This window comes from Schistocerca piceifrons, chromosome 9, assembly GCF_021461385.2.
Source record: "Schistocerca piceifrons isolate TAMUIC-IGC-003096 chromosome 9, iqSchPice1.1, whole genome shotgun sequence".
Taxonomy (NCBI): Eukaryota; Metazoa; Arthropoda; class Insecta; order Orthoptera; family Acrididae; genus Schistocerca; species Schistocerca piceifrons.
The window spans coordinates 158,424,756-158,450,355 of record NC_060146.1 but is presented as its reverse complement, the minus strand read 5'-3'; the positions used below and the strand labels follow the sequence as shown (position 1 = coordinate 158,450,355).

General features: G+C 41.2%; 1 protein-coding gene across 1 annotated transcript in view; it reads right to left on the bottom strand.

Annotated features, from left to right (window-relative positions):
• LOC124716796 (thyroid adenoma-associated protein homolog) overlaps positions 1 to 25,600 on the bottom strand; it is a 222,189-nt gene that overhangs the window by 184,120 nt on the left and 12,469 nt on the right. The window contains 4 exon segments of the mRNA XM_047243345.1: positions 12,228 to 12,401; positions 18,024 to 18,201; positions 18,282 to 18,503; positions 22,777 to 22,901. Coding sequence (XP_047099301.1) covers positions 12,228 to 12,401; positions 18,024 to 18,201; positions 18,282 to 18,503; positions 22,777 to 22,901 — 699 coding nt within the window.

Here is a 25,600-nt window from a genome sequence, read left to right as displayed (position 1 = left end):
GATCTGTACGAGACAAACTCAGTGATATAACTCCTATGTGGGTAGATTGCTGCCACAGCCAAATGGCCAATGTTGCTGCCTCTGTTGCAGAAGGACCTGAGTTCAATTCCAGTACTTCCAAACAGTTTTTAATGAGGTAAGGAGGCCTGGTATGGGGTCCACCCAGCCTCATGAGGCCAAATGAGGAACTGCTTGTATAAAAATGGAGCATCATCATCCGCACTCATCTATAGGCAATAATTTCTGGAAGGATTGGCAATATGGCGATCATGTGTCCAATTATCATACATCACTCCTCATAATGCCTTGCAGGCAACAGTCAGCAAGTCAGAACCGGTCCAAAGCCTAATCCCTGAGTGGATAGGTATGACTAAAGCACAGAATGTTATACCATCATCGCACCTGTTTGAATGGAAAGTTAACCCCACTCTCCACAACAACTTACTTGACCAGGTGGAGAGACAAAATTATGCTTCAGAACTGGACTTAATGCAGACTGACAAAGTTTTTTTACTGAAGAGAATGTTATTTTGCTGGAGGTCGTTCAGTCCACGTTATAACCCGCTCAGGTACCTCACCTTGACAACAAATGTTTCTCACAAGTGTGGCATAACCATGAAATATTGTGTCAGCCACCTCTGCAACTCTCGTTTCTGTGGAGATTGGGGGATTGGTGCAAATCTCCAGCTGGCACAGCATTCAAACAACAGCAAAAATGCCAGTAAAAATACCCATATTCTGTGTCTAGTCTGTAATTTCTTTTCTGAACAAAAAAGAGAAATGCATTACTGAATTTTCCTCGCACAGCTCTGCCAGTCTGGCGCAAAAAATAACTGTTTCAATTCCAAAACAAAGTTTATTCACAAATCTTGGTAATGTACCCATTCATCTATAATTTTTAAAATAAAATTTTCGATATGATAATGATTATTTTACCACATATTTTTGTTTTTCATATGTACATAATTATTTACAAAATATGAACAAATGTACTCGTTTTAAGCACTTATAGAACCACAAATATTCACAAACAGTTCACTTGTGTATGATACACCATGAAGCATTTGTGCATATCAAGGGAAATTTTACATTTGGTACATTCAAATCATGATTTTACTGTTTGCCCACAATCATAATGGACTTCATATCTTCTAAAAGGAGCAGTTGTCTACATAGTCAGCATTATTTTTACTGAAAAATGTCCCTAGGTCCTGGCTTGAACCCTTTGTGGATTTTCAGCCTTGCTAGACCATCCTTAACAGATGTAGTCAGGGAAGGCCAAATTCTTCAATCGCCTCTCTGCTACAATGAGCCGGAACATAGTCAACTTCATCCTCTCAAATGCTACGTTCAACATATGCTGAAACATACTCACATTCAATGCTGCTATGTCATGAAAATATACGGTTATTATAAGTGCTTGAAGTGATTTCATAAATTCACAATACTCAAATAGAAAGACACAAAAGTTTTGTAATGTTGCAGCTCCACTTCAGATTTCTGCCAAAAGAACGCAGCAGTGAGCAGTTGCACAAGACAGTGACAAACACCAAGATAGTGTATGTTGTGCTCAAAATGCGTTCACGTCAGTCTGCTGCAACAGTGCAACGACACTTCAGAACAAAGTCCAACAAGGATACACCAACTGCCAATTCAATTGGCGGACTATGCACAATTTAAAGCTTCAGGATGCCTCTGCAAAGGAAAATCAACAAGTCGTCCGAAAGTGAGAGAAGGAACGGTTAACCACGTGCAGGCGAGTTTCGCACCTAGCACACAGATGGAAAGAGTAGGCAGAGAGCTGAACATACCACAACCTGCTCTTGGAAGATCTTAAGGAAATGATGGAAGCTGAAGCTTTCTTACTGCTTGCAGTTGCTACAAGTCCTGACCCCTGATGACAAAGTCGGATGCCTAACAACTTACGGAAGAGGATAGGTTTCACAATGTGCGAATCTGGGGGACAGAGAACCCCCTTGCTATGGTGCAGCACATTCGAGATTCACCAAAAGTTAATGTTTTCTGTGAAGTCTCACAGTTTGAAGTTTATGGTCGCTTTTTCTTCTGCAAAAAGGTTGTTACAGGTCACATGTATCTGGAAATGCTCGAAAGCTGACTCATGCCATAACTGGAGACTGACAGTGTGGACTTAATCTACCAACACGATGGTGCTCCACCCCACTCCCATCACGATGTTTATAAATTCTTAAAAAGGAAACCGACAAAACTGATGGATTGATCATGGTGGGGTTAATGATCAGCAATTCGTCCGCACTCTCATGACCTATTCACATGTGACTCTCTTTTTGTGGGCTTATGTGGAAGATTCAGTGTTTATGCCACCTCTACAGAAAATCCTATCGGAACTACGAGGTTGTATCACAGCGCTTTTGAACAGGTTGACAGAGACATGCTATGCTGAACATGGAAAGAACTTGATCATCAACTTGATACCTGCAAAATCTATAGGGTGGGGGGCTACATATGGAGCACTTGTAGTATGTCAGAAAACGCTTTTTGAGTTTTTTTATGTGTGTGTGCGAATCCCCCTGAAACCATGTCAAATAATATAGTTACGCAGATCTGTGAAACAGCTTCAATCTTTTATAATAACATTGTGGAAATAATGTCTTCTTATACCCCTTGACATGTTTCAGTAGAATATGTGTATCAACTCTATGCATTCCTTGGCTGTAATCAATCAAACAAAAAGGCCTTAGCTTTCTTTTTCCAGTTTTAAGCATCTCCTGGTACTCTGGCCTCTCACGAAGCTTTGACAAAAGGTGTACATTTTGTGTAGCAACCTGTCTTACAGCACGGCTATTACTGGCTGACGCAAATGTTAGTCCCCCCTTCCACAAGCCAGTTCAGCTGAATTGAGGTGGCATCTTTCCTTGTCACTCTTACAGCAAAAATCACACGAGTGCTCCTGTCTTATATTTCTCTGAAGCAGATGGGGGAGCTGTAACACTTGTTGATGTAAATACTTCCCTGCTTTCCAAACAGAGGTTCGCACATTCTGAGCACAACTTTTTGACTTGCTGGAAATTTGACAGCCTTATCACTAGCTCCAGTACATATATTCAGATTATGTAAGTATTCATTTTTTGAAGAACATACTGTGTGCAGTGAGATTATGCTAAGCTGGTCACCTGAAATATTTCCTGAACCGTCTGAAATACTGAATCCATTTTCACTTAAATGAGTTGTTAGAAAGTGCTCACTAAACAACATTAGTCTCTTTTTACAGGAATGTTATTTACAGAGATATTGATACCAATTTTTTCTTTTTCAAATGGAACTATAGTACAGTGACTAAGCAAATGTCATGGGATAGACAGCTAATATCGCGTAGGGCCTCCTCTGGCCCTGCGGATTCCAGTGAGATGCCGTGGAAGTGGATCTACATGTCCCTGGTACCCTCTGAAAACAGCTCACACCAAATTGTTTGCAGATCAGCAGCCAATGCTGGTCTGTTTGTGGGTACAGGATCCACGGTACAGAGCTTGCATTCCATGAAATCCCAGACATGTTCAATGGGAACAAATCTGGGCTCCAAATTGGCCATCTCCGTCTTGGGTCTTACACTGCATTTTCCTGGAACTATTCCTGGGTGATGTGGGAGCAATGCTACTGTACGTCCCACAGGGAGATGACTGAAATGAAATAATAAGAAACAGCAAACAAAGACAAGGGTTTATTATGACCACCAACTTCTGACACACTAACACGCATAAGCCTTAAACATGTAGGAATAAATGTAGCGGGATGTGAAGACTATCCTACTGATAGCCCCTAATGACAGAGGTTGGGCATTCACCATTGTTGACTGACAGGTAGGTCTCGGGGTATTGCCGAATAGTCATGGGTCCTGCTGCTGATGGGCTGCTAAGAGCCAGTGCACAAACTGGCCCAGAGCTCCGGTGGAGTGAACTGCCAACAAGTTGGCTTGCTCCGAGCCATATAGGCAGGGTGTGGAGAAATTCATGCTGATCCAGTTCTGCACATGTGACATAGGTCCTTGGCACTGAGGACCTCTAGTGGCACTTGTCCTGCCATCTTTCGCCCTTGTTGTGATCGATGCAGTCTGGGGAGGCAACGCCTTGAACATATGCAAACCTGTGATGCTTTGGTGTCTGAGGGGTTGCCGATCCCTTTAGATAAAAGGTAAGTACATGGCAGCAATGGCGGTGTGTTATCATCTAGAAACACTGCAAAACTGTCAGGGTGCTGAAAGGTCAAAAATGGATGAATATGGTCCCCAAGCAGCCCAACATGCTGCGGACTATTCAGAGTCCCTTCCAGAATAACTAGGGGAGCCATTCCACACCAGGAAAATGCACAACAGACCATACCAGACACACCTTCTTGGCAGGCAGTGTAGCTGCCCTCCGTCAACCTGCTCTTGTCAACTTCTTTGATGGAAGATATAAAGTTGTTATCCACTGTATATTCTCGGCTTTAGTTACACCCATACATCAGATGGAGCAGCCACAAATATCTTCACTGTAAAGGCGATTAAATTTTGGGTTTTCATAATAATTAAGATTAACTTTTTGGCTCAGTTAATCACCCTTCATTTGTTGCTGTGTTACCGAAGACAATATAGTTAGTAACAGCTTTGGATGTTAGTTATTTTTCACCAATATAAAGGACGTTATGGAAATCACTTTAGTTTTTTATTAACAACATTCAATAATAATTAAATGACCATGAATGATTGCACTTTGTATAGAGGGAAAAGGAGGGTTGATCCTACAACTACTCTCAGCAATTACGGCAACTAAAATGTCCGCCATTTTTATAGTTTGTCACTCAAAGATATTATAGCAAGGACTACAATATAATAATGGAATAAGATTGATCCTCTTCACAACCTTGCAGAATACGATAGTGGGATCTACCAGGTTTCCCAATAAGGAGATACACAAGGGCACATGGAAGTCACCTGATGGTGGAACCATTAACCATGTACTGATAGATCAGAGGCATAATTTAACTTGTCGGCTGTTCGAACCTTTCATGATCCTAATGTGGGTTCAGATCATTTTCTTGCAATGGGCAAGATAAGAGCAAGGATATCAAATGCTTAGAAAGAAAGACATACTAGGAAAGAACGGTACAATATTGTAGCACTGCAATTATCAGAAACTTGTGAATCATACTGTCAGAAAGTTTCTCAGACCCTGGAACACGGACAAGGAACAATCCAAGACAATAATGACATAGAAAAAAAAATGGGTGACTATAAAAAGAGCTATAGACATTTCAGCTAAGGCAACACTATGGATGAAGAGTGTAAGAGAGTGACTGAAGAAAAGAACACAGCATACCAAAAGACATTACAGGCCAACTGCACAAGAAGCTTGCTGGAGGATTATCGAGAGGAAAGGAGGATCAAAAAGATGACACATCGCCAAATGAAAAAGGAATGGACTAAGACTGAAATAGAATGTATAGAATTGCCCAAGAAGAAGAATGAAACAACGAAGTTCGTTATAAAAGTAAACAATGTTAGAAGACAATTTGCTCCAATAACCAGCTTGTTTAGAGATGAAGAAGGAAACACAATAAGTGAGAGTAAATGGACTCTGGAAAAATGGAGAAGATACTCTGACAACCAGCTGAATCGAGAAATAGAGCAAGCAGAGGATATCTCTAATGATGGTGAGCAAGGATTGGATGATGAACAGCCATGGGATGGCCTAGGGTTAGAGAACATTAAAAGAGCTTTAAGGAAACTGAAGAATAACAAGGCTCCCGGCACTGATAGCATTCCTGCAGAATTGCTAAAATGTGGAGGAGCAACATTAGAGCAGTCCCTGTTTGAACGTATCACTCTCATATGGGAACAGGAAAGGATACCAGATGAATGGAATTAAGGAATATTATGTCCCATACATAAAAAGGGCAACCAAATGGAGTTTAGAAACTACTGTGGAATCACCCTTCTGAATCTGGGGTACAAGGTGTTATCTAATATTATTTTTGATTGGCTACTCCCACAGGTCGATAAAGAAATTGGATTAGACCAAAGTGGATTTCGACGAGGAAGGTCAACAATAGACCACAGTTTCAACCTGCACCAAATTTTGGAGAAGACTGTTGAATATAGAATTGGAACGCATCACTTCTCTATTGACTTTAAGTATGCATATGACAGCATCAATAGAAATCAGTTGTTTCATGCCTTACAGGAGATGGGGATACATGGAAAGCTCCTGAGAATGGTTAAAATGATGTTGTCCGATGTAAGAAGCCGCATTAGAGTTCGAGGAAATTACTCAGACCCCATGGAAATAAAAAAATGGGCTACGTCAAGGAGATGCATTAGCATGCTTATTATTTAATATAGCACTCGAAAAGGTGATTAGGGAACCAGGCCTACAGACAAGGGGCAGCATCATCTACAAGTCAGCGCAGATTTTAGCATATGCAGATGACACAGACATCATAGCATAGACAGTACCAGCACTGAAAGAGGCTTTTAAAGCCTTAAGTCAAGCAAGTAAGAAGATGTGTCTTATGATAAATGAAGATAAAACTAAATACATGGTCTGTGGCAAAGCATATCAATCCAATATGCCATAAACTTTCAGTGTGAATAAATACACATTTGAAAGAATTGATGGCTTCAAGTATCTTGGTTCCACAGTCACTAGTTTTAATTACACCTCAACTGATTAAGATTAGCCTCATATTAGCAAATAAGGCACATTTTGCCTTGAGTAATTTATTATGGTTAAGACTTCTCAGCTGCCCAACAAAATTCACTTTTTATAAAACCTTTAGTAGACCACTTCTCACTTATGCTTCAGAAACATGGCCTCGACAGAAACCAATGCAAGGCTGCTCGATGGATTTGATAGGAAAGTTTTGAGAATAATAATTGGCCCTGTGTATGACAGAACAATGGAGGAAAAGGTACAATGCAGAATTTACACTATATATGCCGATGCTCCTGTAACAAAAATCATACGATCAGGAAGAATAAGATGGGCAGGTCATGTGGCTAGAATGGGGGACTCGGAGGTGAAGAAGATTCTCTTAGGTAATCCAGGAGGGCAAAGAGGGTGAGGTCGACCTCGAACAAGATGGTTGGATGGAGTGGGAGAAAACCTACGGAAGCTTGGACGCAGAAACTGGAGGAGGGTAGCATGTGACTGTTACGGATGGCGAAAGCCCGTTGGGAAGGCCAAGGTTCATCCTGGACTGTAGCGCCACAAAACACGAAGAAGAAGAAAAAGAAGAAGAGTATGGTCCATTACTATACTTTGATACAGTCATTCAAATTGCGTAAGCTTTTATTTTCACAAAGCTAAGTATCCAGTCCCATTCTTATATTCAATTTACCGTCCCTTCGTATAGCCCACAGATCCAATTATCAGTTATTTGGCATGTACTAGAATTTAATACTGAACAGTACTTTTTCTTGTGCATACAATTCCTCAGATGTTCTCAGCCCATGACCTACAGCATAAGCTTGTCCTGTATAAATTAACAATAGTCAATTTTCTTGCAATCTAACAAAAGCACCCAGATCCCTTATCACACGGAAATGGCCGTTATATTGCACGCTGCAGCTACGTACACTTATTCAGAGTGCAGAAAACAAGACAAGAGAGCGACCAATACCCGCGCATGGTTTATATAGTAGAATTTAGAAACAAAAGTAGCGGTGTTAAACCCTCTTTGATTTCTCTGAAGCACAAGGGCCTTATTCTGATGAGAGATTACATATTGAAAATTGTAATTAAAACGTTTTCAAGGCTATTAACTATTACCTATATTACTGATCACCTTTCCCCTAAATGAAAATAAGCCTGGTAATATTGTTCTTAATTAAAAGAGTGGTTATAGCAGGATCCATCAAATCGTGTGGTCTGCACCACACACAGTGCCTGCTATCAGCACAGTGGAGTTGAAATTGTGATTCTTCCGACGATATCAAGTTACGCCACTGTCTCAGTGTCCATTCCTGGTGATTGGCAACAAATGCAAGCCCGCTGGGTTAACAGCGGCATCTGTGTGCAGCGCCAACTCCTGTGTCCCACAGAACTTGCGTTCCTACGGGTTGCCCACTGGGAGACGCGTCTAGCACGTCCAGTGTTGAACTGAGTTGTGAATTTTGCACTGTTGCCTTCTGTCACTATTGACAATCTGTCATAGATGTCATCTGTCGTCGTCATCACAGGTGGCTGGATGGCCGGTAGTTGGTCTGTTGTGGACTGTGACACCGTCATTCAACCATTCACAATACACCCTGGACACAGATGAATGTGTGAAGCCGAATTCCTACACCACTACCGAAATCGTAATTTCCATCCGTCTGGTACCGACCACCGTACCTGGCATCATCTCATGACGACCTTGCATGTTAACACAAATCACCTGCACAAAAACTTCTTGGAAGGTCTCCTATACAAATGCACCTGGCACAGGGGCAGTGTGGTGGGTATACAATACACCTGCACCATCTGTGCTCCACTATCCCATGACACTTGCTAGGTCAGTGTTATTTCTGCTGCTTATATCATAGTTCTAAAAGACACAATGTCAATGATATTTTGTCCTTGAAAATCCAATTACTAGTTCCAGACTAATTACAATATTTAGAACTTAGGATTTGTGTGTTTTGAACATGAAACCGACTGATATTTCATGCTTAAGCTCATCAGTTTGTACCCAAATACAGAAATATGTTACATCAGATGATGGAGAAACAGTGTGTTAAACTGCAAATGTGGTACACAATGGGCACAGAGGAAATGCAGCTTTCATTCTGCCTGTGTAGTTCACGTGTGTAGAGTTCTGGTTAGCTTGAAAAAAATACATGTCTCACAAACAAAAAGAAAAAAGATGTGCTACTACTTTACACAGACTGCAGTAGGAACACAAAGAGAACAGCTAAGATGTGCGCACAAAGATATTCCAACAGAAAGTATCCAGAAAGTACGACACATCAGCGAATGTTATTGGAATGGTGCTGGAATACTACACAGAGAGTAATGAGTAAGCCTGCAGTGAGCAGAGACAGATGTTCTGGAACCTGTTGCTCATAGTCCACATTATTCAGAAACTAATAGTCAGATTTTAAAGAGTGGGATGCCATTGAATTTGCTTCTTTTAGGAGAGCATTTCTAGCACCAGAAATTACTACTGATATCTATGTAATTAATACAGGGTGGTGCAGTTAAAAGTAGACTGCCTACCCTTTTGAGTTTTGAAATATAGTAAACAGCTAGAATAATGGACAGTTTTATGCAACAGGTGATTTCTAGCATTCTGCTGTTAACCTTCCAGTTTGTTTCATCAGTGAAAATAGATGTTTCTCTTTGTGGTCTTACAAAGAAAGAACTGAAACTGTGGAAGCACATGTGTAAACAGGTCCGATTAAGAAAACTCATGAAATTTTTGGAGTCAAGTATCCAGATAGAGGACTACCGGCTAAGAGTGCAATACAGAGTCTGTATAAAAATTGGCACACCAACAGATCTGTGCAAAATGTAAAACGACAATGAATTCTTCCGTTTGCAAAGCAGAAGTATTTGTAGACATTTTCCAAAGAATTATTCAGACCCAAAGAAGTAAACATGTAAATTGGCTCAACAGCATAAGTAGGGGGAGATGCCAGCGGATACTGAAAAGTCTTAATTCTAAGCTGTATTATGTGACAGTTGTGCTGCAATTAGGGGACAATGACAATCATAAACATACAGATTACTGCACATTGCTTTTGAATAACACCCATGATGGTTCATTAGACTCTTTCCATTACATCATGAGTGATAAAGCACGGTTTAATCTTTCTGGTCATGTGAATTCACAGAAGACAAAGTACTGGGCAATGGAGAACCCTAATATTGTGTGTCAGCAACCACTCCACGATGAAAAAAATCGGTGTCAGGTGTGGTAGAACAGGAGTGTGCATCATTGGAATCGTATTTGTTGACTACCCTTAACACAGTTGCATTTATGGAAATTCTTGACACATTTTGTCCTCAACTCACTGAATATGAAAGACAATACTGCTTCTTCCAGCAAGATGGGGTAACATGCCTCACATCTAAGGTGTCCCTGGAACAAGTCCATGATGCCTTCACTGAGGAACGAACAGTCAGCAAACATTTATGACCATCACATTCGCCAGTTCTAGCAACATGTGATTTCTTCCTGTAGCGACACTTGAAGAGCAAAATCAATTAAATAAGTTCACACACAATACAGGAACTGAAAGACAACATCAATATCTGAATTTACACTAGGTGTATCTGAATATGTTGAGGTATTGAAAGACATGTATCGATGTTGCAAGGGGTCACGTTCACCATCTTCTATAAATGTATTTTTCACTGAATTTTTCATTGTAAGTAAATGATCAGTCCATTTCAGTTCTTTGTTTTTGTAATTTCATTGCATTTCCTTTATACTTACATGGGCTATGTTCCTCTGCAGCACCCTGTATAACAATGATAAGAGACTAGCTCATTTAGCGAGAACTTTCTTGCTCTTACATTGGGTAAAAACAAAATTAAGATACCTTAAACTCTTTCAGAACAATCTGATGTGAATAGCTTACCTTGAATCACTCTGTATATCCTTATGATAAATCCAGCTTTCTATCATGGAATGTAAATTCTATCACACTTCCATCAATGCTCATGTTTTGGCCCAGAGCATATACTCTACGAAAGATTACAGGCGATTCCGAATTGATTTTTCTTATCTTCCTCAATTTATCATCTACTATTTATGGTGAACCAGTAACAAAGTGGAAATATCTGGTGATAGTTGTGAACATCTCTGTGGCAGTGTTTCAGTGAAAACTGGTGTCTCAATTAATATTTTTTTGACCAGTTATCTTGAATAAAGAGCTTCCTTATTTGGGAGAGCAAAGTGTATCTTCAATTTGTCCACTGTAGTGTAAACCCAGCTTGCATTCTCATCTGATTCAGAAGCCAATGTGTTGGCTGCATAAGAGTTAGTCTGTCATGTAATCAACTCACAAAACTGTGGTGTCAGAAATTCATTTCCAGAATTGTGACCCAGGTGTCATAGAATTGTAGCTTTTATTTCATACGGTCTCCAATGAAATGTCTGTTAAAAACATTCCCAGAAATCACTATCCTGTTCACGTGTAATGCCATGTTGATTCTGCAGCAAAAATCAGCACTTACTACAAAAAAATTGAGTGTTTTTATTCTGACTCTCAATTGTATCTACTAGTAGAAATAGTAGAAAATTAAAAAGAGGTCAATAAGTAGAAGTATCTGTCCTTGTAATCTTGCGCAGTATCTTCTTTCCCTTCCCATTCACCTATCTTCTCAGGTTTTCAAATTTGTTGTTAAATTCCTCACAATCCAGAACTGCTGTTTCTCTCACAAGACTTTTCTGTTTATTTTTTCAGTTGTCCACTATCCTGTACTTGGAAGAGTACATGAGAAATCATTACAGAACCTAAATGTTCATAGAAAGCTGAATGTCTGTAGACTTCAATAAGCATCAAAATGATTCCATCTCACCATAAGTCACACCGATTCTCTCCATCCATGTTTTTCAGATCGACAACCACTTTCAGGTGAGCTTCATGAAATTCATCACTAACAGCAGGGCAACTGTGACGAAAATCTGCAATCCGACTGTGAATAGTCTTTTCCGAAAGTGACTGATAAGCTACAGTCAAATGACGTGATTCGAATAACTGTCATCGAGTTACACTTTTATGAAAATGTAATAAATGATTTTATGAAAACCTAGACACTAAATTTTCAGTTTTCTGCTTACTGTTTCTTTAAATGCTCATTGTAAACAAACTAATTGGCTAATTTCTGAGCTGCTATTATTTTAACAACAATAGTAATGTGGTGTCTACAAAGCACTATCTAGTCAACCTGAATGAGACCCTTGTAGGTTTTAATAAAGTTAGCGGAATCACATTACAGACTTATGCACTGTTCAACAAAGTTATCACTAGTAGACAAACTGGTGAGGACTAATCATGCAATGGAACTCTGTACTCTAAGAATATAATCTCCATACTGACAAAAAATTAGACAGAGGGGGCACAGATAATGGGAATGGCACAAAGGCTACTGCATATGACTGACACATGAGGAGAGGGGAGCAAAGAAGAGTGAAGAGAGGAGGGGGGAGGGGATAGTAGGAGAAGGGAGGGGAACGGAGGAGAGGGGGTGACGAGGGGAGGGGAGGGGAGGGGAGGAGCTTACCTGGGTCCAGCTATTCTCGTCGCCCAGCACCGTCCCCAGAAGCACCAGCACGAGGCCGCAGTTTGACTTTGTGTCCATGGGGGTCTCTTCACGCTCCAGCAAGCTCATAATGCTTGCCTTTATGGTGGGCAGGACACTTTCTGCACATCCGAAGCCATCATTACTGTGATCATCCTGGGGAGAGGGACATAAGGTATGATGTCAAACTGAAGAAACCTCGAACAAATACAAGATACTTGCGCTCGTAATCGTCCTAAAAGTTGAGTGAGACACTTAAAGCACATATACACACTTAATGCACATACAGATTGAAAGCGTGAAAAATGTAGAAGGTGTGTGTGGAGGGGGGGACCAAACTTTTGAGACAGTACTATGATGAATAAGACCACTTGAGCTGTACGATAAATCATTATTTCTGAGCCAACTAGTTTTGCGCACGTCTTTACAGTCATAGCTGTGTGTAAACGAGGGAAAAAATTAATTAAGATCCTGTTCCAGTTAAAATGTAATTGTACTATACACAAAGTTATATAGGAAAAATTATGTGCTCACATTCACAATTTATTCCACACAATAAACAGTAGATGACTCAACATTCTTTCTCCCATTGTGCTCAAACTGTTTAACTGTCAGGAGGTCGGTAGCCCCATTTAAAATAAAGCGGAATTTAGGGATCATTAACCTGGTACAGGAAAACTAGAATAAAAATAAGGTGGTAAATCAAATGGATGTCAAAGATAAAATAAATGATATATGTAGGGGATGAAAGCTAACTTCACATTAGCAAGGTAAAATAAATCTCAAAGAGGAGCTTTTGTGACTGTACGATAAGTCAAGTTCAGATAAATTGCTGCATAAGAAACAAACCATCATCTAAACAAACGGACTGGAAAAGGATAACACAAAATCCTATGTAGACATATCCATGGGTTAACATCATCGTGACAACACAAAGTCCACAGTGGTGACCATTTCTGCAAATGAGAGGAAAACTTTCCCTTTAGCCGGTTCTCTTTTGCGACAAGCTCCAGATCCTAGTGCCCTATTCATCTCTCTTTCTCAGAGTAACCACTTATCGTGAAATAATATTCAAATGACCGAGTTGTTCCTCAGAGCAATGTGGCTCACAGATTATTTTAGCCCGGCCTGACAAAGTTCTAACCCCTACTGTTTTCTGCTCAGCACAGTGATTGGAATTTTTTGTAGGTATCTATCTGTGTGAGAGGGCTTTTTGAATAGTGAGCCTCTGATTATGTCTCCAGCATTAGCAGCTGAAACATCCAGCACAGAAAGATGCCTCAGACCACGGCCTTACGCCCACACGAGAAACAGTCCCTGAGGAAGCAAATACCAGCCACAAATGCCTACACTGTGTGATTAACAGATGGTTCTGTGCCTGTGTCTAGTTTCTTGAGAGCTATTATTGTACGGTTTGTCGATACAAATCGAAGTGGCTCTGGGCTAAAATGTCAGCATTGACGGCAGTGTGATAGAATTTACATAATCTTTATAATCTGATATATTGTCTATTCATACATAAATTCTTATAATCTACATTTCACACTTGCTGAGTTAGTTTCTTCCTAGCTTTCTGCCTATTTTTACTCAGAAAGTTATTGTAGCAGTCAAAGATCACTTGAAATTCTAAAGTGGTTTCTAGAATCATATCTTGTACAGTGTCCTTACTGTTTCATGAAATAAATCCTATTGTGTACTGACACTATGTCTTATCTCACAAGACACACCAGAGGAGGGCAAACCCTGTGTTCATACTATTTGTAGATTTAGGAAAACCCTTTGATAGTGATGACTAGATACACCCTTTGACATTCTGAAGCTAACAAGAATAAAATACAGGGAGCAAAATATTATGTACGACTTGGACTGAAACCAGACTGCTGTTGTAAGAGTTGCAGGGCATGAAGGAAAAGCAGTGGGCGAGAGGGCAGTGAGACAGGGTTGCAGCCTATGTAAATTTAGTTTAAAAAAAGAGAGAGAGAGAGAGAGAGAGAGAGAGAGAGAGAGAGAGAGAGAGAGAGAGAGAGAGTTTTGGAAAGTGGAGAAGAAAATAATTTGCCAAAGGCACTGTAATTGAAAGAAACCTTTAGTGCTTGGAAGAACAGTTTATAGAATGGCTATAGTGTCGAAAAAGGTTATAAGGTGATCAACAATGAAAGTAAACAAGTTTCAAGGAGTGTAGTTGAATTAAATTTGGTGATGATGCAAGAATTTGATTACAGAATGAGACAATGAAAGCAGTTCACAAAACTGGTACGTGAAAATAAACACAGGCTGCTGATGGCAAGAATGTTTCTGAAAATGAGAAATTTGTTAAAATCGAATATTCTAAATTTAAATCTTAGTACATTCTTTTACTACAAAAATATATCTGAAATGTAGTCAGTGAAATATGGCTAAACGTTACCCATGAGATGGAACTGAACATTTTGAAATAATCGAAAATTCTGTATGAAATAGTCACAACATTATAAAATGAAGATGGAAAATCCAGGATGTAATAATGACAATAAAATGAAAAGGATAGATAACTACTCACAATACAACAGAGATGTTGAGTCATAGACAGGCATAACAAAATTACTACTAAACATATAAGCTTTTGGCCAGAAGGCCTTCTTCTGAAAGAGACTGGCTGACTGGCTGCCGAGGAAAGACTGTGAGCAACTGTGAATGATGAAAGAAGGAATCTGAGAGGTGGGGGTAAGGTGGAAGCTGGGAGTGGGATGGATAGCAGGGTAAGAGTGGGAAATGGCAAAGTGCTGCTTGTGGGAGCATACAGGGATGAGGTGGAGAGAGGCAGCGAAGTGCAGTCGGGATATTAACAGAGGGATAGTGGAGGAGGGTTATGTGTGTGTGTATGTGTGTGTGTGTGTGTGTGTGGGGGGGGGGGGGGGGGGGGGGGGGGGGAAGTATACAGACTATGGGCTCATTAGTAGAATAGAAGGCATTGTAATGCTGAAGTGGAAACAGGGAAGGGGATAGGTGGGTGAAGGGCAGTGAGTAACGTAGGTTGAGGCCAGGGACATACGGGAAACATTGCAGCAAGATTTACCACCTACATAATTCAGGAAAGCTGGTGTTGGTAGGAAGGATCCAGATGTCGCAGGCTGTGAAGCAGTCACTGATGTGATAGACACTGCGTTGGGCAGCTTTCTCGGCAACTGTGGGTGGTCCAGTTGTTTCTTGTTCACAGTTTGCCAGTGGCCATTTGTGCAAACAGCAAATTGTTGGTTGTCATGTCCACGTAGAACGCAGCACAGTGGTTGCTGCTTATCTTGTAGATCATGACTGGTTACTCCGGTAGCTCTGCCTTTGATGGCATATGTGATGCTTGTGACCGGACTGGAGTATGTAGTGGCGGGAGGATGTATGAGACAGGTCTTGCATCTACATTTATTATAGTGATATGAGCCATGTGGCAAGGGTCTGGGAGCAGGGGCTGTGTATGGATGGACAAGGATATTGTGTAGGTTCAGTGAAGGGTGGAATACGACTGAGGTGCCAGTTCATGTGGCACAGGGAGGTACAGAAAACAAAATGTGTGAGTGGCACAGGAAGAGTGACCAATCTCAAGGTCTACTAGGACTAATGATATCAGAGGGCAGTAATGTGGGACACGAGGTGCTGTACCAACAATCTGCATGGCCACGTCGCAGTCTGTTGTGCGTAGACGAGGTGGTTGATACAGTGTGGCTCATAAGTCAGAGCTTGTGCTGCTGATTGGGAGGTGGCTCGTAAAACACAGGAAAGAAGAGAAAGAAAAGGGTGGGTACTCAGTAACATAATGCAACAGAAAATAATAAGAAAGAAAAATAGCACTGATTTATGGGATGGGAGACACCATTAGGCAAAATCAAAAATGGAAAATCCAAACGGAATAATGACGATATTATGAAAAGAATAGACTGCTACTCGCCATATAGTGGATGGTAAAGCACTACGTGTAGGAGCATACAGGGCTATGGTGGGGAGTGGTCACTACTGATATCACCTCCCTTTCTACCAACATCCTTAATGCCCATCACCTTGACACTATCTAACACTACCTTTCCCAACGCCCAATGGATTCCGAACCTACAAACTCCTCTCTGGTCACCATTACCAACTATATCCCCTCCTACAAATCTTCACCTTTGAAGCCCTCAGAAATAGCCTACAAATAAATCCATGATATCCAGAAAGAGATTTTCACAGCTTTGGCAGCTGCCACCCATACTATACTAAGAAGCCACACTCCTCGATGTTGACCTCCACCCAAAAAATGGTTACATCAGTACCTCCGTCCATGTCAAAGTTACCAACCACTAGCAATGCCTCAACTTCAACAGCTGCCACCCATTCTATACTAAGAAGTCCCTTCAATACAGTATAGCCACCTGTGGGCATTATATCTGTAGTGAAAAGCAGTCCCTCTCCAAATGTACTAAGGGTCTTAATGAGCCCTTCACAGACTGAAAATGCCTTCCACACCTTGTACAGAAACAGTTCCCCTGTGTCTTATCTCTCCATTCTCTCACCACCTCCTGAAGTCCCATTGTATGGCCACGAAGGAGCATTCCCATCTTGATTCTGTACCACCCAGGACTGTAGCAACTGGATCACATTCTTCGACAGGGTTCCAAATCTCTGAAATGGGGAATGTCCTCCCACCCACCTCTCCCACAGTGGTATTCCGCTTCCCGCTGAACTTACAAATATCCTCTTCCATCCCTATTCCACCTCTGCTCCTAATCCCTAGCTTCATGGCACACATCCCTGCAATAGACCTAGATTCAAGACTTGTCCCATATGTCCTCCCACCACCACTTATTCCAGTCCAGTCACAAGCACCACCTATCCCATGAAAGGCAGGGCTACCTGTGAAAACAATCATGTGACTACAAGCTAAGCTGCAATCAATGTGCTTCACTGTATGTGGAAACAACAACCAACAAGCTGGCTGTCTGCATGACCAACTGAAGCTAAGACGCAGCTGGCCATCCAATTGGTGAGTGCACCGCCCAACACAATGCTCTTCATGTCAGTGACTGTTCGACAGCCTTCCTACCGACACCAGCTTTTCTGAATTGCACAGACGGAAACTCTCAGTGTAATAAATCCTATGTTCTCACAACCCCTCTAGCCTCAGCCTTCATTAGTTATTATCCTACACCCACCTATCCCTTCTCTGTTCCCACTCCAGCACTACACACCCAAACTCTTCCCAACCCCCCCCCCCCCCCCAGCCTTTTCCTCCCCACCCAGCTCCCAGAGATGGCTTATCCCATCATTTCCAGCTGATTGCAGTCTGGCCATGGCAGTCAGAGACAGTGGTCATGTGTGTGCAAGTTACGCGCGTGTTTGTGTGTATATGGGTGTGTGTAAATTTACTTCAAAGCAACATCTCCACTGTTAGGTATGTAAATCACGTAACTAACAAAAAAGTAATAAAAGTAACTGGGGAGAAATGAAATGTATGGCACAAAATGACAAAAGAAGTGACTGGCTGACAGGACACATCATGAGCTTTTCAGGAACTGTCAATTTGGCAACCGAGGGAAGTGTGGGTGGAGGGAGGGGTTCAATCTGTGGAGAAAGACCAGGCTTAAATACAGTAAGCAGGTTCAAATCGGTGTAAGTGCTGTAGTTATGCGGAAATGAAGAGGCTCACACAAGATAGAGTAGCATGGAGAGGGCATCAACCCAGTATACAGTATACTACAACAGCAACAACATCGTAACACTGTTACTTGCGTGAGAAAGACATTATAAACAAGACAGTCACACAGCACTCACCTCAGTCTGGATATCGGACACTTGCCCGCCCGGGTGGTCGTTTGCGGAATCCTTGCGGTCCCGTTCTCCACAGTCCTTCAGTGGCACCTGCCAGCCCTGCAGGAGGGCGATGGTACACCGTGTGCACAGGTGTGCATAGCCAAACACCTCGCTCGAAGTGGCAGGTGACAGGTCCTTCCTGGAAGAAGGTGTATTACACGGGTGAAGAAGCCTGGAATCAGATCGACACTATAGAAGGTGCAAGCACGGAGCTCTCACCCTAATTCGGTGACACAGAGGTGCAGTGAAGTGGCGAGGAAAGTGGCAGTGGCGGCGAGTGTGCGGCCCTCGACGGCAGACGGGAAGTTCTCCAGGGCAGCCAGCAGACAGGCGGCGAGTCGACCCACCTGCACCGGGCAGTCGAGCTCCGCCTGCAGGGCGTCGCGCAGGCCCGACGATAGGAAGTGCAGGTGGATGCCATCGGGTATGCCCTGCAGCGCCCTGTAACCGTCACCTCACTGTCGAATACACTGTTACGCGATCTGACTCGTCATGTGCACAGTCGATGTGGCCCGTCAGACATCTGGAGAAGATCAGACAGTAAGCATGTGAAGTGGTGTTACTGAAGAATGATAAAAATTAAGTGTGCAGATAATGTACAAAACTGAGAAGAGCTCGGAATCACACTTGATGAAGAATATAAAAAAGTCTGAAGTCTTGGTACCTGTGCTCAATGCAACACACAAAATTTGCAAGGAAGAGTTGAAGTGCAAGTATCTCTTCATCCACATAGTTTGCATTTGCTGCCTTGAGTTTCATACTGTTTTGAGATCTACCTGAAGCGGGAACAGATAATGTAAACAGTTGTGTGTGATTGTGAACGAAAATAAAATAAAAATTGTATTCTTCTTTCAAACTTCCTTTAATGAAGTTCGTAGGTGCTGATACCAGAGCTAACTATCCAGGGACTGTAAGAAGTGGGTAGAACTCACACAACCCTACCTGCTGAGGTGGAGATAGGAGTTCCATGGGGCGGATGATGTGGAAGAAACAGCTCCATAACATCTAAGAACTTAAAATGTCAAAGATAATAAATGTATTGTATAGTTAATTATCAAGTTGAATATCAGATCTGTTATGTGCATAATACATAGAGGCAGTATATGAGTTGGTAGCTGTCCTAATTTATCATGTACTGAATTGTAATTTTGAAGATAATAAAAGAAGGTGAATTGCATATCACTTCTTACTGATATGGTGGAGTGAATGAAAACGAGAAGTTAATTTTCTGTAGCTTTACCTGCAGCTTGCAAGGAGGCAAAGCCTGAGCCAAGTTGGAGGGAGAAGGCACACACATTTGGGTTACAGACTAAATGGACCCTGATTAATAATACTTAATGGCGACCAAATTTTTAGTAAGCAACATTCATTGTATATAAAAGGAGTGTTCAGGAGGCAACTTATTTGAGTGTTTCATGCACGAGGTGAAGTATAATGTACCACAATGCAGCCCGAGTCAACTTGAAACGCTTCAATGCTCATGTGCGGAAACTATACTATGATACTGGAACTCAGCTTCATTTTTAAGATATAACAAACATTTTCCTTTATAAGGTATCTCTATGTGATAAAAAGGCTGCTTGGAGAAGGATATATTCAGACAGATGCACTTTGTGTACCACCAAAAAATTTGACCAACTGTGAGAGTTTAAAGGAGATGAGTCTCTTGTAGCTGTAGAGATAGAAAGCAAACAGCAGACTGCAACAGTTAAGAGGCCTAAGTCAGTTTTGAATTCACATAGAAAGGAGGAGGTTCAGTTGTAGGCCAATAGTTGTAGGAAGTGTTAGGGAGTGAGAACAAGGTCATCAGCATTGCAAAGCCTAGTGTAGGGTTGACTCAGGTGACTGATACCATAGGTGAGTTACACAGGAACTTTAAAAAAGAGGATCAGGTTATGGGTAGGACTAGGAATAAGATAGAAATGGTCAAGGAGGATGACATAGGTGGTGCCCTGGAAAATATAGCTGTTCCAACTGGTGACACAAATGCATGCCTTGTGCAGCTGTTTCAGTGTTATGATTGGCCTCATCTTAATACAGCTGTTAGGCATATAAAATGGGGCTCGAGAAGGTACTGATGACGGAGGGTTTGGCTCACATTCCAGTGGTTCCAGTTGAATTTATTGATAGATCGGGCTTCTCTAGGTGTGGTCTGGACCTCAAGAGGTATGGGAAGGGGAGGTTGGCAAAGCTTATAGGTGACAGTGTAGTGAGGAGTGGGGGATCACTTGTGGGAAACTTCCTGTAGTAATTGCTGTTAGGGCTGCATGTTTTTTGGATTGAAGTCAGCTGATTGGTACCCTGCTTTAGGGAAGTCTCTCTAACAAAGAAACCACCTTCAAAAATAGGTCAGGCATCTAAGTAATCCAGCAATTAGCATATTTCTTCAAAGTATAAGATATATTAGAGATAAAGTTAGTGAATTGCTTGTTGTTGTTGTTGTTGACTCCAACATTACTGGTGTTACCAAAGCACCACTTGGACAATGTAACAATTCAAAGACTTCCTACATCAGGATACAGATTAACTGGCTATTTTTCAACGAGCTCTTCGCCGAGTGGGGAATGGCCAGGTACATGAAAAATGGCATTCCTTTTGAATCCACTGATGCACCAAAGCACTGCAATGAATAGATCACTGAATACTGTGCAGGAAAGTTCAATTTAGTGAAATTACAGTTTTAATAACAGTTATCTATCATCCCCTAAGTGTCCACGCTAAAAAGAGTTCTTGGTTTATTTTATAGAATGTACTAAAAATTTGCTGTGTGTACTGACATGAACATTAATTTTCTAAGTGACTGTGCAAGGAAAAGAATGTTGGAAGATCTCCTAAATTCATATGATCTGTGCATACTGTATTCTTTCCAACCAGAGTGCAGGGGAACAGTGGCATAGCTATAGACAATATTTTTGGTTATTCTTAATTACCAAAAGGGTAAATGGCCTTTCAGTTGTTGATGCACAAATTTTAACACTAACACGAATTTATGCACAGGCACATGTTAAATACAGTTACAAACTATTAAGAAATGTTAGCTCAGTGACACAGACTATTTTAAACCCCATCAAAGAACAAGAGTTGCAGGTAATTTATGGTGCAAATAAGATAGGCAATAAATACACTATGAGATGAAAAGTATCAAGACACTTGGCTCAAAATGACTTACAAGTTCATGGCACCTTCCATCAGTAAAGCTGGAATTCAATAGGGTGTTGGCCCACCCTTAGCCTTGATGACAGCTTCCACTCTCTCAGGCATAAGTTCAATCAGATGCTGGAAGGTTTCTTGGGGAATGGCAGACAATTCTTCATGGAGTGCTGACTGAGGATAGGTATCGATGTCGGTCGGCGAGGCCTGGCATGATATCGGCATTCCAAAACATCCCTTTCTATAAGATTCAGGTCAGAACTCTGTACAGGCCAGTCCATTACAGGGAAGTTATTGTCACATAACCACTCGGCCACAGTCCGTGCATTATGAACAGGTACTCAATCATGTTGAAAGATGTGATCACCATCCCTGAATTGCTCTTCAATACTAGGAAGCAAAAAGGTGCTTAAAACATCAACGTAGACCTGTGCTGTGTTAGTGCCACACAAAACAACAAGGGGTGCAAGCCTCCTCCATGAAAAAGTCGGCCACACCATAACACCACTGCCTCCAAATTTTACTGTTGGCACTACACACATTGGCAGATGATTTTCACAGGGCATTCACCACACCCACACCCCGCCATCGGATCGCCAAATTGTGTACCGTGATTCGTCACTCCACACAACGTTTTACCACTATTCAATCATCCAATGTTTATGCTCCTTATGCCAAGCGAGGTGTCATTTGTCATTTACCAGCTTGATGTGTGGTTCATGAGTATCCGCTCGATCATGAAATCCAAGTTTTCTCACCTTCCGTCTAACTGTCATAGTACTTGCAGTGGATCCTGATGCAGCTTGGAATTCCTGTGTGATGGTCTGGATAGACGTCTGCCTATTACACATTACGACCCTCTTCAACTGTCGGCAGTATCTGTCAGTCAACAGACGAGGTCAGCCTGTACGCTTTTGTGCTGCAGGTGTCCCTTCACATTTCCACTTCACTATCACTTCAGAAACAGTGGACCTAGGGATGTTTAGGAGCGTGAAAATCTCGTGTACAGACATATGACACAAGTGACACCCAATCACCTGACGATGTTCAAAGTCCGTGAGTATCGCGTAGTGCCCCATTCTGCTCTCTCATCATGTCTAATGACTACTGAGGTTGCAGATATGGAGTACCTTGCAGTATTTACGAATAAATAAATAAATCTGCATCACTAATGACTCCTTAAGCTGCATGTCGTTTTATCGGAAGCCATAACATTCAGTTGTCACCTAATTAATAGTCTACAAAGCAAAAAAACAATTTGTGAATATCTATATAAAAAACTAATAGTTGCAGTGTATCGAGAAAGTGTTCCCTTCTTTTTTATTCCAATATATGTACTAAAAATGTAAACAAAATTATGCCTAAAGCTTAGCTGGCCTAAATTTGCCATTTCAGAACTTTAAATTTTTGTAGAATGACTTAATTTCTAAATGCCACTTCAGACTATGATAAGTGTGAAACAGAATAGTAAAACTTACAGGTGTAGCATTTATTGCACAGATTAACTTTTTTAAAGAGCAATAAAAATTAATCCTATCATAGAAACTATCTGATGTGACCTCACCTCAAAGCGGCATTTTTCATGGGATTCTTCGGTTCTGCCTGCAGATATATGTAAGAGAGTAATTTCGCAAGCAGCAATGTTATTTTGTCTTGTTTCCATTCCTTCTTCAAGTATTTATCACATATCTGAAAATGCAGTAAAAATATCAGTTAAGAAACAAACATGCAATTTCACATTTGTTTAACACTTCATGTGATAGGCAGGGAAAAAATACTAAAAAATATAGTGGTTGTGAAAAGAATGTTACTGAATCAATTATGAATAAGAAATATTTCATCTGTTGCCAAACAATCCAGTTACAGGGTCAACAACAATGTATGTGGATCAATTTGACAAAATCATGAGCGGGGCCAGAAGTTCATTGCACCCTTTTTCTTTTCACTGGCATCAGGTTTAAGAATTGTTGGAAAAAATCACTATAGTGTGGAGCTGTAAGGAAAGACACAATTATTTGAAGGTTCTGGTTTCACAAGTGTTTTTATTTTTGTCTTCAATTTTTTTAGTGCATCCCTTAAACTTACCACATGCAGGAAGAAGTAGTTCAGTAGCATACACGGCAAGCCACAAGGCACAACTTTTTTTAAGACAGTAGGCAAAACAACCATAGAGCTAGCAATGTGTAGGAAACAAATGTGAAGGGACTTGCATACTGAAATAACTCAGTTATTGATCAATTATTATTGTACCCTGAGTTTCTGTAGACAAAGTCTCTATGCCATTTTTTTTCTCCCCGAGTTGGCTCAAAGTCTCACAAAAGGGTTTCAAGTATGCAACTGTCTTGATTTGATTACATTATTATTACTGTTATTATTATTATTATTATTATTAATTATTTAATGTTAATCTATATCGACATCGTACATGGACTGGAAAAGTTTTTAAACATGTTAGCTATTATTTCTTGTTTTTAGGGAAATGGTTTGTACAGTAGTTTCTAAACAAAAGAAGCGTGCACTAAATGAAAGTGGCTGAAGAAGACTGGAGTTATAAATGACCTCACCTGAAAAGTCAGGAAATGCAATCTAACAGTCAGCTGCTCAGGCTCAATGAAACTGTGACAGCTGCCATTGTCTGTTCTTCAGTTTTAATATTGTGGAGTCCATTACCTATTTCCACCAGGATGTTTGTAGATTTGACAGATGCACAGTAAACATGTTTATGACAACCCAGGTTTCCTAAAGAACTTGTGCCTGCTCCTTACCATTTCCAGATGAAAATGCAATTTGCTCTGCAGAGGCAAAAAAGTATTACAGCAGGATAGGTAGCTACACTGAAACTAGTGTTGGTCAACATGAGTTTTTAGAGTTCCTACAGATGGTACGTCTAATAGAATGAATTCCTCCATACCTACCAGCATGGATTTAGCAAATATCGGTCATGCAAAACCTGACTCGCACTTTTCTCATGCGACAACGTGAAAGTCATTGATAAATGCTGTCTGACAGATGCAATATTTCTTAATTTACAAAAACATTTGTTCCAGTAACACAGCAACATATTCTGTCATACAGACTATCAAATAAAATTAATTATCTAGGTGTTTTCTAGGTAGGGAGGAAGCAGCAATTTATCATGAATGGAGAATCACAGACAGATGTAGAAGCACCCAACCTGTCCCTCCCCACAGAAGGAACTAATAGTTTTCAGTGGTAATTTCTAGGATACTGTTCTGTGTTTCATTTACTGACAAAAAATCAAAGGGAGAAACTAGAACTGTGATTTGCAACAAGGTACTATGCTAGCATCTCTTGAGGTGCAAATTTGCACATATTTGTCATAAGTACTACCACATATGATGTTAGAGTAACATATAATCAAGTGTAGCTAGGAACAATTACATCCAAAGTTATTTCAAGTAATTAACTAGAGGACAATTACACTGGGTGAACATTAACAAAGCCAACAACCTGCAGGGAAGGAGTCCTGACTATAAATGGAGGAAAAAGATCCTATGAACATGTGCCCAGAAATGCATCAATTCCATAGTACTGGTGCTGATGAATGAATGTTCCTCTGACCACGTGGCTGCGTGTTCCTTGTGTTGCGGGCAGTGTGACTAACGCAGTGTACTGTATTCAGCAGAATGGTCTGGTATTCATGTCACGAACAAGCCAAGACGGTGTTTATGTATGGCCAAGCAGATGGAACTGGTCAAGAGGCAGCAAGGCTAAACCAAAACACGTACCCACGCAGGCACCAGCCACAACACACAACATTTCAAGACCTTTTTGGGCATCTGTGTGATCACGGGTCCTTTCAGACAGATGATCACGCAGGGAGGTGGTGGACTGTGTGGTTGTGGTGGTGGTGATGGTGGTTAGTGTTTAACATCCCGTTGACAACGAGGTCATTAGAGACGGAGTGCAAGCTCGGGTTAGGGAAGGATCGCAAAGGAAATCGGCCGTGCCCTTTCAAAGGAACCATCCCGGCATTTGCCTGAATCGATTTAGGGAAATCGCGGAAAACCTAAATCAGGATGGCCGGAGACGGGATTGAACCATCGTCCTCCCGAATGCGAGTCCAGTGTGCTAACTACTGCACCACCTCGCTTGGTGGTGGACTGTGTGTGCATCAAATCTGGAGGACTGGGTGTTCCACACGATACTGAGGCAAACTCTCGTACAAGCTCCTGGCAAGTAGCCTGACAACATGAAGTAAGCCAAAGTATGATTATGTGTGTCCTGTATAACAACCACTACTATTCCTGTCACCTGCAATCCCATGGAGGCCACTTTGCAAATTTGTTGTGACATGGATGCGATGCAGCTCCGTACTTTGTTCCGGGATGATTTGTTGTTTTTTCAAGCACACAGTCCATTTCCAG